General features: G+C 42.5%; 1 protein-coding gene across 1 annotated transcript; it reads left to right on the top strand.

Moving 5' to 3' along the window:
* Positions 1 to 689: 689 nt before the first annotated feature.
* mmaa (metabolism of cobalamin associated A) lies at positions 690 to 10,249 on the top strand. Its single transcript, XM_085356890.1, has 6 exons — positions 690 to 1,089; positions 2,662 to 2,784; positions 3,374 to 3,544; positions 4,049 to 4,134; positions 5,123 to 5,272; positions 9,856 to 10,249. The coding sequence occupies exons 1-6, from the start codon at positions 690 to 692 to the stop codon at positions 10,150 to 10,152; spliced, it is 1,227 nt and encodes a 408-aa protein (XP_085213016.1). The 3' UTR covers positions 10,153 to 10,249.
* The last annotated feature ends 2,226 nt before the right edge of the window (positions 10,250 to 12,475 follow it).

Here is a 12,475-nt window from a genome sequence, read left to right as displayed (position 1 = left end):
TTTTCATATTTATTTCCTATCTTATTCATAGCCTTTCCTTTTTTGTTTTCTTTAGGTCACGAGCAGTTGTCCAAGCATTTCACTACATATCGTACTGTGTATGACTGTGTACGTGACAAATAAAATTTGAATTTGATTTGATTTGATTTGATAAGATGTGAAGGTTAACATCTGCTGCCACCTGCTGGCTAAAATGGCCAACTGCCATATTTAAATGTTCATTTAACTACTTTCGTCTGTTATTAAAAAACACACACACAAAGAAAAAAAGTAACGAATCGCACATTTAAACTTCTGTGGCAGATTTTAGATGTATTTGGGAAACGTTTTACTTTCCAAATAAACCGACGGAAATACTGCGGTGGGCGGTGTCAGACGTCAACGGAAACGGAAGTGAATGAATGAAACGATGGCGATAGGTAACCTGTAACGTCTCCGTGCAACTGGGACGAGGTCAGAGTGAGTTTAGTTTTCACACTTTGTGGCTATTTTGTCCAAACTACGTCTTTAACAACTGCCTTCAACGAGTACATTACGTGCTGACGTTAGAAAGAATACACATTAGCCTGACGGTGACTATTATAACTGCTGTAACGGTGACGTTTGTAAGCACCTCAGCTGGAAGTACCGCTGGATAAATTAACTGTAAGCCTGTACGCCCTCCCAGACCGCCCTACCTTTGACACACAATGAGACAGTTTAGCCTCGCTCTCCTCCGCCACATCTCCTCATCCACTGCCCCCGCACTCACCGAGACGTGCCGCCTTCACAGTTGGCACTGCTTCACTGCTTCACGCCCTCAGTACCGGAGCATCGTCCCGCCTCACAGCTGCCAGCACACACGGACTGAAAGCACAGCAGCCAGCCAGCACATACAGGACCTGAGTGGGCCTGAGCAGAGACTGCTGAATAAACTTTATGACGGGCTGATCGGAGGACAGCGGGCGTCTTTGGCAGAGTGCATCACTTTGGTGGAGACCCAGCATCCCAGAAAGAAAGAGCTGGCCCAGGTGCTGCTGCAGAGGGTCCTGGCTTACAGGAGGGAGCAGGAGAGCCGCAATGGAGGGAAGCCAGTGGCCTTCAGAGTAGGTGTGTAGGCTTAAGTCTGTGGCGGTTGTCTGAACTCAGTTTTTCTTGTCTCTAAGTGTCTTTGAACCTAAAATGTATTAAAATAAGTACATTTAAACTAAGGCTACTGCCATTGTATCCGCATTATAACCTACAGATCACAGTGGAGCTATAAGACACGAAACCTTCATATGAAGACTATTTTACAACTGCTGTTGTAAAATAGTTTCTCATAAAATAGTTTCTCATTTCACACTTTTTTTTACGATAAAAAACAAAGTCACAGCCAGTAAATATGTCCTAATGCTGAAATCCCCACCACAAGGATAGTGGTGCAATTTCCGGGGGGATGAATTCTCTGAAATTTTCAGGCTTTGCAAAGATTGCAGTGGGCTTATTTGGACCCTTTTGTGTTTTAGTTCGGCCCCCAGGGCCTTATGTTTAACACACCTTGTAGTATAAACACGTCACCTCTGCCATGAATCCTTCATCAGACGGTTTCTGCAGCAGTGGCTCCGATGTTCTATGTGGTGCAAAGAAACAGTCACATAAATTTGCATTCAGATTTCTTCAGACTTGACCCCAAAGTGAAGTGTGTTTAACAAACAAACAAAAAAAAGAGTTTAACATTTTTACATTTAAACTCTGCGTTATTAAAGCTTTAAAAGCAGAAAGTAGAAACAATATTGTGTAGTTACTTTAGCACATAAATTTAAATTAGGTTAGTAGAAATCAGCTCTTGGGGCTGTTTGGTGCCATCCATTACAGTTTAACCTCCCTCCCACAAGAATCATGACTACCATTTTTATGCAGATGATCCACAGTTGTACTTGTAACTTTCCTCTAATGATCTAACCTCTGTTCACAAACTAATAAGCTGCATTAATGACCTTAACTGGTGGATGTCTTAAAACCTTTTAGAACTGAGCAGAGACGAGACAGAAATACTCGTCCAAAAAAAGTCAGAGACAAAAAAACCTGTTCATATTTATCATTCATTTCTCGTCACACAGTGAACAAGTCAGGCATCATTTTGGACAGTGATCTCACTTTTGATAACCAGATCAATAAGGTTACCTGTCACTTAAAAGTATATCTAAGGTTAGAAATTACAATTTCAGACTGACTCCGTGCATTCATATCACAAAGGTTAGATTATTTTAACACTCAAATCATCAATGGGCCGTCTTCAGCTTATCCAAAACACAGCAGCCAGAATCCTTACAGGTACATGGAAATTTGACCACATTATCCCAGTATTGAAGACCACTTCATTGGCTCTCATTACCATATAAAATCACTTCTGTATGTTCACAAAGTTCTCAATGGTTTGGCCTTCCAGTACATATCTGACAACCAAGTCAGACCTCTTAGGTCATCAGGTTCTTTTAACTGGTTCCACAATCAGATCCAAGTAACCTGAAGGGTTCAGTTACTGTGCTCTGCGTCTTTGGAACAAGCTGCCTGCTCACTTGAGCTCAATTACATCTGTGCGTACATTCAATAACCGACTGATGTAATGGAATGTGCTACGTAAATAAGTGTCATCGTCACTGTTTGTTGCAAACTGATGAGATCTCTTTGATTTCTCAGGTCTGTCTGGACCCCCCGGAGCAGGAAAGTCCTCCTTCATCGAGGTGGTGGGGAAGATGCTGACAGGACGTGGACATAAAGTTGCAGTGCTGGCTGTCGACCCATCCTCCTGCACCACTGGGGGTAACCACTGACACGTTCATCATCTGCTTTTACTGTGATACAGATGAACTATTATTATTTTGAGCTTTACAGCGCACAGGGAAATTTTATGTAATGTTTAAAGATGCTGGATTTAGGTTCAGGGAATATTGTGCTGTTTATGTTTGGCTGTATTAAAGTGCTTTTCCTGATTTGTGTAGAAACATACGATGACGGAGATAAATGTTCATATCGGTCAAAGTTTCAAATAACGAGGTATGTTGACTGTTCCTTTCTGCTCTTGGTGTAAAGTCACTGAGCAGGGATCTCTTTAACACGACCATTTCAGGTGCAGAGCCCCGCCCACCTGCTGTTCAAAATTGCTTGCAAAGGGCAGCAGAAAGTTGTCTACCACAGGTGGTGGCCTTAAAGAGAGAGAAGTTAAAACTGCTTGCTTTAAACCATTTATTTTCCATAAATGAATCAGGCTATTTTTATTTGAGAGAATATAAAATATAGAGCAGGAAACAAGCAGAATAGGTCCTCTTTGAATAGGCTGAAATCACTGAGTAATTACAAGCAGCACTGCACAGTAAAACTGCTGCCAAGTGACTCATCCCTCTTGCTGCAGGGTCTCTGATGGGCGATAAGACTCGTATGACTGAGCTCTCAAGAGACATGAACGCCTTCATCAGGCCATCGCCGACCTCGGGAACACTCGGAGGTGTCACCAGAACAACCAACGAGGCCATTGTTCTCTGCGAGGGAGCAGGTTACGACATCGTCCTTGTGGAGACTGTAGGTAAGATGCTGTGACGCGAACCCTCGGAGTAAGCGTGTTAAAGCCATAATCTCAGCAAGTATTTGTTCTTCTGCTTGTACTAAGTTTTTTTTTTTTTAATGCAAACATAATTTGTTCAATGTGATGTCTGATAGCAGCGCCAGTCATCAGGCACCTGCTCTGCATCTCCAGGCTAAAATTTATTCACTGTGAGCGCTCTGAAGTTTGTGAAAGCTCATGATTATTCATCAGCTTTCATGATTTTTGAATGACTGAGCAAGTCCTCACCAGGACCAGCTTTCCTTTAAATTCTTTAGATTTTCAGACAACGCAAACGCAGGCAAATATTTAGTGTGACTGTTGGATGTATCGTTTGAAAAGCGTGAGGCTGTATAGGACTGTAGATTTAGTTTCAGATGAGAGGATACTGTGTCGTATCAAACTTTGTCGTGTTATCAGTCAGCAGTGATCGTTAAACTAGTCCTCTGTTTTGTCATCTTTCTTCTTTTTTTGTTTTTCCTCCAGGAGTCGGCCAGTCAGAGTTCGCAGTGGCAGACATGGTTGACATGTTTGTGTTGCTGATTCCACCAGCAGGGGGCGATGAACTCCAGGTCAGTGAAAACAAGCGTGCTTCAGCTCATCTGTGGAGCTGGAACAAAGTAATCGACCAGTAAAATTTAGTCATTGTTAATTTCGTGCTAATGTGTAGGGGAATAAAACCAGTTTTTGATTGAGCTGCTGTCATTTATCAGCCGCTGATTATCTGATATCAACGATCTTTAAATTCATCAGAATTATAAAACCTAAACTAAATTACCTGATGAATATATTTATGAAGCACTGTTTATAAGCAAAAGCAGATTGTGTGTCCACGTTTTTTTTGTAAAGATAAACATGCTCACAATAAGTATATGCTCGCCACTTAATTAATTAGGAAAATTATTCACTTCATTAGCCTTCCTCATGATGATTAATGCTACAGTGATTATGGTGGGACAGTAGGTAGCTGAAGTGGCATTTGTTTTAATTATAATAACTATTGGTGAACACATGAGGAAAGCAGCACGCTTGAAAATTCATTCCAGTAAATTAGTGCTTAATAATCAACCTGTGTTACTCAGAGTCAAAATGTACAGTTAGCTCATGGTCTACACATACCACCGTATATTTTTATATGGGATTATTTGAGCTAATCATAGAAAACCTAACTATATCAGAGGTGTTGTAATGTGCAAAAGTCTCATTTCTTTAAGTGGTCATGAGCAATATTTCTCCAGGCTTTCTGAAGGACTTTCAAAGTTTTCCTTTGCTTTTTCAGTCCAGTTCTCATACCTGGGGTTAGGGTTAAGGGTCGGCCATTTACTTTAGCACAGTTCTGTACAGAAAGAAAATATTTATACAATTCGATTCCATCTATCTTTGGATATCGACTGCAAAAATCAGCCATGTTGAATGGAAAGAAAGTCTTAAGACTTTTAAAGTCTCAGGCTTGAAAACACTTGACCGCAGCTCCGTGCAGGAGCCTTGAGGAGCTCAGGCATCAGGCAGCGTTTTCATCGTTTAATCATCCTCCTCTCTAATGACAAAATCTCTGTTCAGGGCATCAAGAGGGGCATAATCGAAAGGGCCGAGTTGGTCGTGGTGACAAAGTCAGACGGAGACCTGGTGGTGCCGGCCAGGAGGATCCAGGCTGAATACACCAGCGCACTCAAACTGCTCAGGAGACAGTCCAAATCCTGGAACCCTAAGGTGTGTGTGTGTAGTGATGTAATGATGCAAGGAGTCGGTAACAAGGATTTGGTGGTGTTTGGTGTTTGCTCTGCTGGGCAGCTACAGCACATGGACCCAACAAGATATCCCACAGAGAGGTCAGCTGACCCAGGAGGAGGAGGAGTGTGGGGGTGGGTCATCATAACATGACGGCACTAGTGCTGCAGTGTCCCACCTCACCCGCTCGCCTGGCTAGCCCTGTCCCTTTGTTTTCCCAGCCCAGTGCTGCATCTGCCCACCGGGCAAGCAGCCAGGAAGCACCCCCACCTACCAGTCCTTATTACCCCCCACCCCCCGCTCCCAATGCACTGGATACTCGGCTGCTGCGTCATGCATTTCACTGATTAGAAAAGTGCTCGTTCTCATAAAATCTGATAGGCTTCTCTTACAGCTCCTCTCTCTTTATGCTTCACGCTCGGCTTTGTTGTGCATATTCGTGTCTGTTTCCCGACTGTATGGCAGAGATTTAGTCTCTTGCTCTGCTTTGCGTGGCACTATGATGTGACATAAATACTATTTTGACTTGATGATTAAACTCTTGGTGGCATGTGAGGCGACTTTTATGGTTCTCTTCACAATCACTTAATCCTTTGGTCTATGTTATGTAGGAAATTGCAAAAGGTAAATGGTCCCAGAGTTGAGAAGCACGACGGGTCGTCTTTAAATTTAATCTTTGTTGTCCATCCAACAACCCAAAACCCCCAAAGACTGATTACACTGATGTCAGAAAAAAAATGGCAGATTTTGGACAGTGAAACTAGAAAAAGGTTTTAGACATGTTGCTTAAAAAACGATTACATTCATATACACAGTGCATGCACATCATGAATTAACTGTGATTAATCACATTTTTGGAAACCTGTGCTTAGTTTTACTAGTCACACCCAGCGCTGGTTATTGCCAGACTGGCTGCATCAAGAAATCACTTAAACCGACTCTGTCTGATAAAGTGAAGCTGGCTAAAAGATCTCAAAGAGCAACACAATCTAAAGAAACTAAAAACAGCTGAGAGATAAATTCGTTGATATCTATTAGTCTGGAAAGAGTTACAAAGCTGTTTATAAGGCTTCAGGACTTATAACCACAGTGAGAGCCATTATTCACAAATGGAGAAAACTTGGAACAGTGGTGAACCTTTCCAGGAGTGACCGGCCTACCAAAATTACTCCAAGAGCTCATCGAGGACTCAGCCAGGAGGTCACAGAACAACATTCGGAGAACCGCAGGCCTCACATGTCTCAGTTCATGTCAGAGTTCATGATTCAACATGAGTCTGGGCAAAAAAGGCAACCATGAGAGAGTTCAAGGTGAAAACCACTGCTGACGCAAAAAGAACACAACGTCTCACATCACTGCATTGTCGAAGTCTCAAATCCAAGTGAGATTCCTTGGCGTGACCTTAAAAAGGCTCAAAAACCCTGCAATGTGTCTGAATTAAAACAACACTGCAAATAAGAGTGAGACGAAATTCCTCCACAGCGATGTGAAAGACTCATCGCCAGTTATTACAAACACTTGATTGCAGCTCTTACTTACCAAGCCAGGATCAACCAGTTATCAGGTTTAGGGGGCAAATAGTTTATCACATAGGGCCGCACAGGTTTGGACTTTTTTCCCATCTAATAAACAAAATCATCGCTTAAAAACTGCATATTGTATTTACTCAGGTTATCCTCGTCTAATAATAAAATGTGTTTTATGATCTAAATAATGCAGGTTTGACAAATATACAAAAAAAATTAGAAATCAGGAACACTATGATTTTATGTCTCTGCTCTTTCGTGTTTCTGATTTTATTTTGGTGCTTTTAGATTTAAATGTTGTTTCAGATGAGTTTTTTGTAACTTCACAGCACTTCTAATATTGGGTTTGTAAGATTAGATAAATTAATCTTGATTTCAGTTTGAGCTTCAAGGCTACTTTATTGTAAATCCAGGAGACGGACAGACCGACGTCTTTGAATGGCATTTCCAAGACATGTTGTGTTAACACAAATCTATTTTAGATGTCATGAAAGCCGTAGGGTCATTGAAGCTTTCTTTGTTCCCTGGTGTTTTAGAAATGCAATACAAAATTCCTCAAGTGCCTCTTTAAGAGCTGTTACATCCAGATTACAAGAAGCTTGTTTTCCCTCTCAGCTTTTAGTGGTTTCTTGATGATTTCTTACGGAGGAACAGTGAGAGCGGCTTTAAAGCTTTCAATGTTGCGGCCAGCGGAAACAAAACCAATGTGACGGCGGAGAGACGAATATTAGAAAGATTTGTGTAACACCTGAAAACCTGGAGAACTACAAGCATTTGTGTAACTAGATACCAGCAGAGGTAAGGCGGTCTGTGAATGTATTAAGTAGTTTTAAAAAGATCATTTATATGAGAGAATATGCTGTAAGTACAGTAAGTCACATGATCTTTCTTCTTCTCACCTTAACGTTGTAACTGGAACGTGTGTAAGTGGATTTTGATCACAGCTGCCATTTATATTCTGAGCTGTGTAAGTGACTCAGATTTGATTGTCAGCTGGTGTTTAATAGAAGACGGCAAAGAAAGGATCTGCACATCTGAATGGAGCTTTGTGTCTACCTGTAAACCTGGAGCCCGCTTTCAACAAACTCAATGTTACTCTGAATTTCATCATGCGCTCTCGGATCTGCATTAAGCTTTGAGGAGAGACGTGCAGTCGAAGTACTAAACACATAAGTGACATTTATCCCCGGATTGCCTGCGTGAACAAGGTGTTAAGGACAGACGAATGCTTGATATTTGCGTAGTGACTTGACAGCTTCTTGTAGGCTGGAGGTGCACTGAAAGGAAAAAACCTTAAATGCAGAACTCCCAGACTCTGATGCATTTACCGCATCCAAAATGTTCTCTTAATGATCGCGGGGGGGAAGCTTAAAGCCCGTCTTCGGTTAAACCTTTATTTTTAATAATAACCTCTACATTTATTGTGTATTGTAGGAAGCTCAGGTTGGCTTTTCCCAAGAAGACTTCCTGTTCAGCAGTCTGTACTGGTGAACCGGTAACCTGCTCAGGATTTAATCATCACTGGCATTTGAAAAACATCAATGTAAATGTGCCACGGTTGGCTCAGCAGTGCATGTTGCACTTGTAGTTAAAAAATAAAACATTAAAGCTGAAGTCGACAGGAAAAAATGAGACATTTTAAAACATAAAAACACACATCGGTATATCAAAGTGAACGTATAAAGTTAAAAGCACATATCTGTTGGTCGCATGGGGTCGAGCTCTGGTTTGTTTTCCCACCCCGGCGTGGTTTGTTTGGGGAGACGTGGCGGTGGTCCCCCATCCAAGCTCAGTCAGACCCAACAGGTGTATGCAAAAGACCTTCCTGTAGCCAGTTGTGCAGGTATGCACGCATGCAGAGAAGACAAAGTGCAGCAACTGTCGGTAAAACTAATGGAAATCCTGCAACGGGCTGACTGTTTTCATGTGAACTATCTAATAATTTTCATTTCATTTCATTTTGACTTTATTTTGACTTCAGTTTAGTTGCAGTTAGTTTTCAGAGAAGTATTTCTTACTACACTTTGAAAATGTTTAGTTTTTGTTTAGTTTTTATTAGTTTCAGTCTTTTATTATTTTAAGGAAAGTGTTTGTCAAAAAAAAAAAATACAGAACGAGAGAAACAAAACTTTTCAAAAGCGGTTGTCTCACAGTCTTGTAGACGCCCTGAGTTTCAGTAAACACATTCATCAATGCCTCGGCATTTTCACCAAGCTAACAGATGCTGAAGCTAAAGACAGTTCCTCTGTTTTTATTTTAGTTCACAAAATTGTTTCAGTTCATTTCTTGGGGCGATCGTGGCTCAAGAGTTGGCAGTTCGTCTTGTAATCGGAAGGTTGCCGGTTCGATCCCCGGCTCTGACGGTCTCGGTCGTTGTGTCCTTGGGCAAGACACTTCACCCGTTGCCTACTGGTGGTAGGCCTACAGCCTCGCCTCTGTCAGGGCGGCTGTGGCTACAATGTAGCTTGCCATCACCAGTGTGTGAATGTGTGGCTGACTGAATGTAGTGTAAAGCGCTATAAAAGTACAGGCCATTTACCATTTTAAAGGCTATTTCATTTTTTTCCCAAACAGCCCACATCTTACCAGCATCCAGATCTGTTGATTTGTCTTAAAAATTAAAAAACAAAATCCTCCACTGTTCAGCTGTCATGAAGAGAGGAAACCGCCATAGAAGTCTAAAGTATATGGAGCTGTAAATGTGCTTTTTGATACTGTTTAACATTAGATTCAATGGGGATTGTTTCGGTTTTGGGGTCAGCCTCAAGTGGCCATTAGTGGAACTGCGGCTTTTCTTAAACATACTCTTCCAGAGATCTGAACTTACCTCTGGCAGCTGCCGTCATTTTCGTGCTACTGACATGACCTTGAAATGAAAATGATGATTTGCTTTAAAGACTTCATGACCTACAGGAGGCATAAAAATCCATTAACAATATAAAACTTTCTCTGTTCTGTATATTTTGCTGTGACTGTGAAACGCTCATTTTGAACAGCTGAATCATGAATCTTCCCACCCCTCACCTTCTCCACCCGCAGGTGGTGCGGGCTTCCTCGCAAACCTTCGAGGGCATCCCAGAGGTCTGGGCCAAGATGGAGGCATACCGGGAGGCCGCGCTGGCCAGCGGTGAGCTGCAGGGCAGGCGGACGGCCCAGCAGAAGGTGTGGATGTGGAGTCTGATCCAGGAGAGCGTCCTGTGCCATTTCCAAAATCACCCCGGTGTCAGAGAAGCTCTACCCCACCTCGAGGAGAGGGTCACCAAAGGAGCCATCTCTCCAGGACTGGCTGCTGACCTGCTTCTCAGAGCCTTTTCTTCATCCTCTTCATCACAGTAATCACTGGGACTGCACTGTCAGATAAGGAACGGATCACTCACTGAAAAGGAGAGCGAGAAAATGACCTTGGCTCTGCGGTTTGCACAAAAAGACTCGATCTCTGCTCTTTTAACACACGATTTAAAAATTTAAATACGTGAGAGTCACCCCCCGTCTACAGAGGCTTCGCTTTCTGATTGCTTTCATCCAAGTCACAAGAGCAGGAAGAGCGCTGAAAGTCGTCATTTCTCGTCAGCGGCTCCGAGACGCACTCGCGTTTGGCAAAAATGAGATGCGTTGAGAGTCCGAGATGTGAAACGCGGAAGCGACCGTCTCTTTTGGACACTACGGACAAGTTTTAACGAGATCAGTGAAGGAGGATTCAAAGGTCGTGTGGTTGCAGTTGAAGAATAGTTTGAGCGGTATCTTTCACTATCATGAACGGCGTGTTACAGTAAAGCTGTGACTCGTTTCTCACGATCAGTAATATCAGTAATAACAGCCTATTTGCGAGCCACAAAGCGTCAATGAAAGGATCGGGCTTGGGTAGAATCGATTTAGTTAGAGCCCCGTGTTTCTGCTGCTGAACTACTGAAGATGTTGCTCTAATAACAGGTTTTCCTCAGGAAAGCATCGAGGCTTTGAATCAGTGTTTTTTCTTTTTTTGTTTGTTTTTTAATCCACTGTTTGGTTTCTATTAAAGAACAATTTGAATCTTAAGTGGACAAGTGAATTACATTAAATCTGCCGGCGCAGTTGGCCGAGCTCTTCTACCGCTGCGTGTTTGCTCACGATATGAAAAAGGGCCGAGTGATTAATGTTACCTCTACGAATATTAGCCCTGAGATTTGTCAGAGATTTAATGACATTTCTTTTCGGCTCTCCGGAGCCAGAAATGTCAGCGCTGGGCTTCGTCTGAATGACTCAGCTGTACGGTTGCTTCGAATTCAGGCAAAACACACTTTAATATTTCCAGAATTAAGTTCATACTGCGCTGCGCTCCCGGACACCACCGGAGGACTGAACACAAAGAGAAGTCACGCACTCATAATGCCGGTGCAGCTACTTTATTACTTTATTATTTAAAGAGGCTGCTGCAGCTGCTTTATTCAGGGACCCCGCAGCAGACGCCGGTGTCAGCGGCATATTCTTATACACCCTAATCTATACACAGGGTATTTCCCACCCATTATGTACTCGTAGGCTGCACCTGTTATTTTTAGTGTCTGTTAATCCGTCAGCTATTTTTTTTTAATATATAAACGTATGTAAACGTACACATCATAATTTCCAGACTCCAAACTGACATCTGAAGACTGAGGGAAAGCCTGGCTGTGGCCTCCAGTTTTAGTCCAGGAGTCCTGTAGGGTTGTAAGTGTTCTTTAAACCAGAAGAAAATGCGAGGTCACATAAAGTTCAAATCCAGTTTGTTGATTTGATTTTCTGAATTCGCACACTGGAGTATTGTCTTCAACCCACCGGGCGAGCAGGTGGCGTGGACGTCCAAGTGTGTGAATGCGATGACTCGATTTTCAAATTGATGCCCTAGGTGCATCTACTAAAAATCTCAGATGTGTTCAAATCCCGGTGACCTCGATCTAAAGGTCAAGGTCAGAGGTCAAGTTTTCTGAAAGTCTAAAGAATCCCTTTTGTAACATTCTTGTCCCAGGTTGCCCTGTCTCCTTATCCTCTCTTTCTTCTTCTCTTCCTCTCCATCGCTACCCACCGGTTGTGGCAGATGGCCGCCTGTCCCTGAGCCTGCTTCTGTCAGATGTTTCCTCGCTCACGGGGAGTCGTGTGATTGTTGCGGTTTTTTCTCTAATACTGTAGAATCGTTAACTTACAGTGTAAAACCCCCTGAGCTCACTGAAAATGCCAATAAATGCTAAAACAAAAATATATCGATGAGATAGAAAAGGCTGTTTGGTTTCTGTAACATCATAGTCCAACAGTCGAAGCTGTCAGCACAATGATGTTGAAGAACTCCCTTGTGTTTGTCCCGTTGGTCTAATTATGAGATTGTGTACACGTGGCATTAAATTTGTGTAAACTTGCTGGTACTTCTGACACACAGTAAGTCACTTAAACTGGTATTGAGAGCTTATTACCTTTTGCATTGTGGGCTGGTTCTTATATAGCACTTTTCTACTTGAGCACTAAAAGCAGTTTTTACAACACAAGCATTTTTTAGTACATCCAAGTCCTTTCTATATAACATTCACACTCCGATGAACGCACCGGGATCATCATCTTGGCACGCAGACCTGGAGCAGCCAGGAGTTGAACCCCCGACCTTTCAATTAGTAGATGTCCTGCTCGACCTCCTGAACCACAGCCACTCTAA

This window comes from Diplotaxodon limnothrissa, linkage group LG6, assembly GCF_057381915.1.
Source record: "Diplotaxodon limnothrissa isolate DT_005_m linkage group LG6, D_limnothrissa_male_GT1.1, whole genome shotgun sequence".
NCBI lineage: Eukaryota > Metazoa > Chordata > Actinopteri > Cichliformes > Cichlidae > Diplotaxodon > Diplotaxodon limnothrissa.
Note: the sequence above shows the minus strand (reverse complement) of the source record. Positions and strands in the feature narration are given on the sequence as shown.

What these genes read in the sequence shown, in the direction of transcription:
- mmaa (XM_085356890.1), top strand. Translation starts at nt 690, where the DNA reads ATGAGACAGTTTAGCCTCGCTCTCCTCCGCCACATCTCCTCATCCACT. An exon ending in GCCAGTGGCCTTCAGAGTAG is followed by an intron (nt 1,090 to 2,661) that starts GTGTGTAGGCTT and finishes TTGATTTCTCAG; the next exon opens with GTCTGTCTGGACCCCCCGGA. An exon ending in ATCCTCCTGCACCACTGGGG is followed by an intron (nt 2,785 to 3,373) that starts GTAACCACTGAC and finishes CTCTTGCTGCAG; the next exon opens with GGTCTCTGATGGGCGATAAG.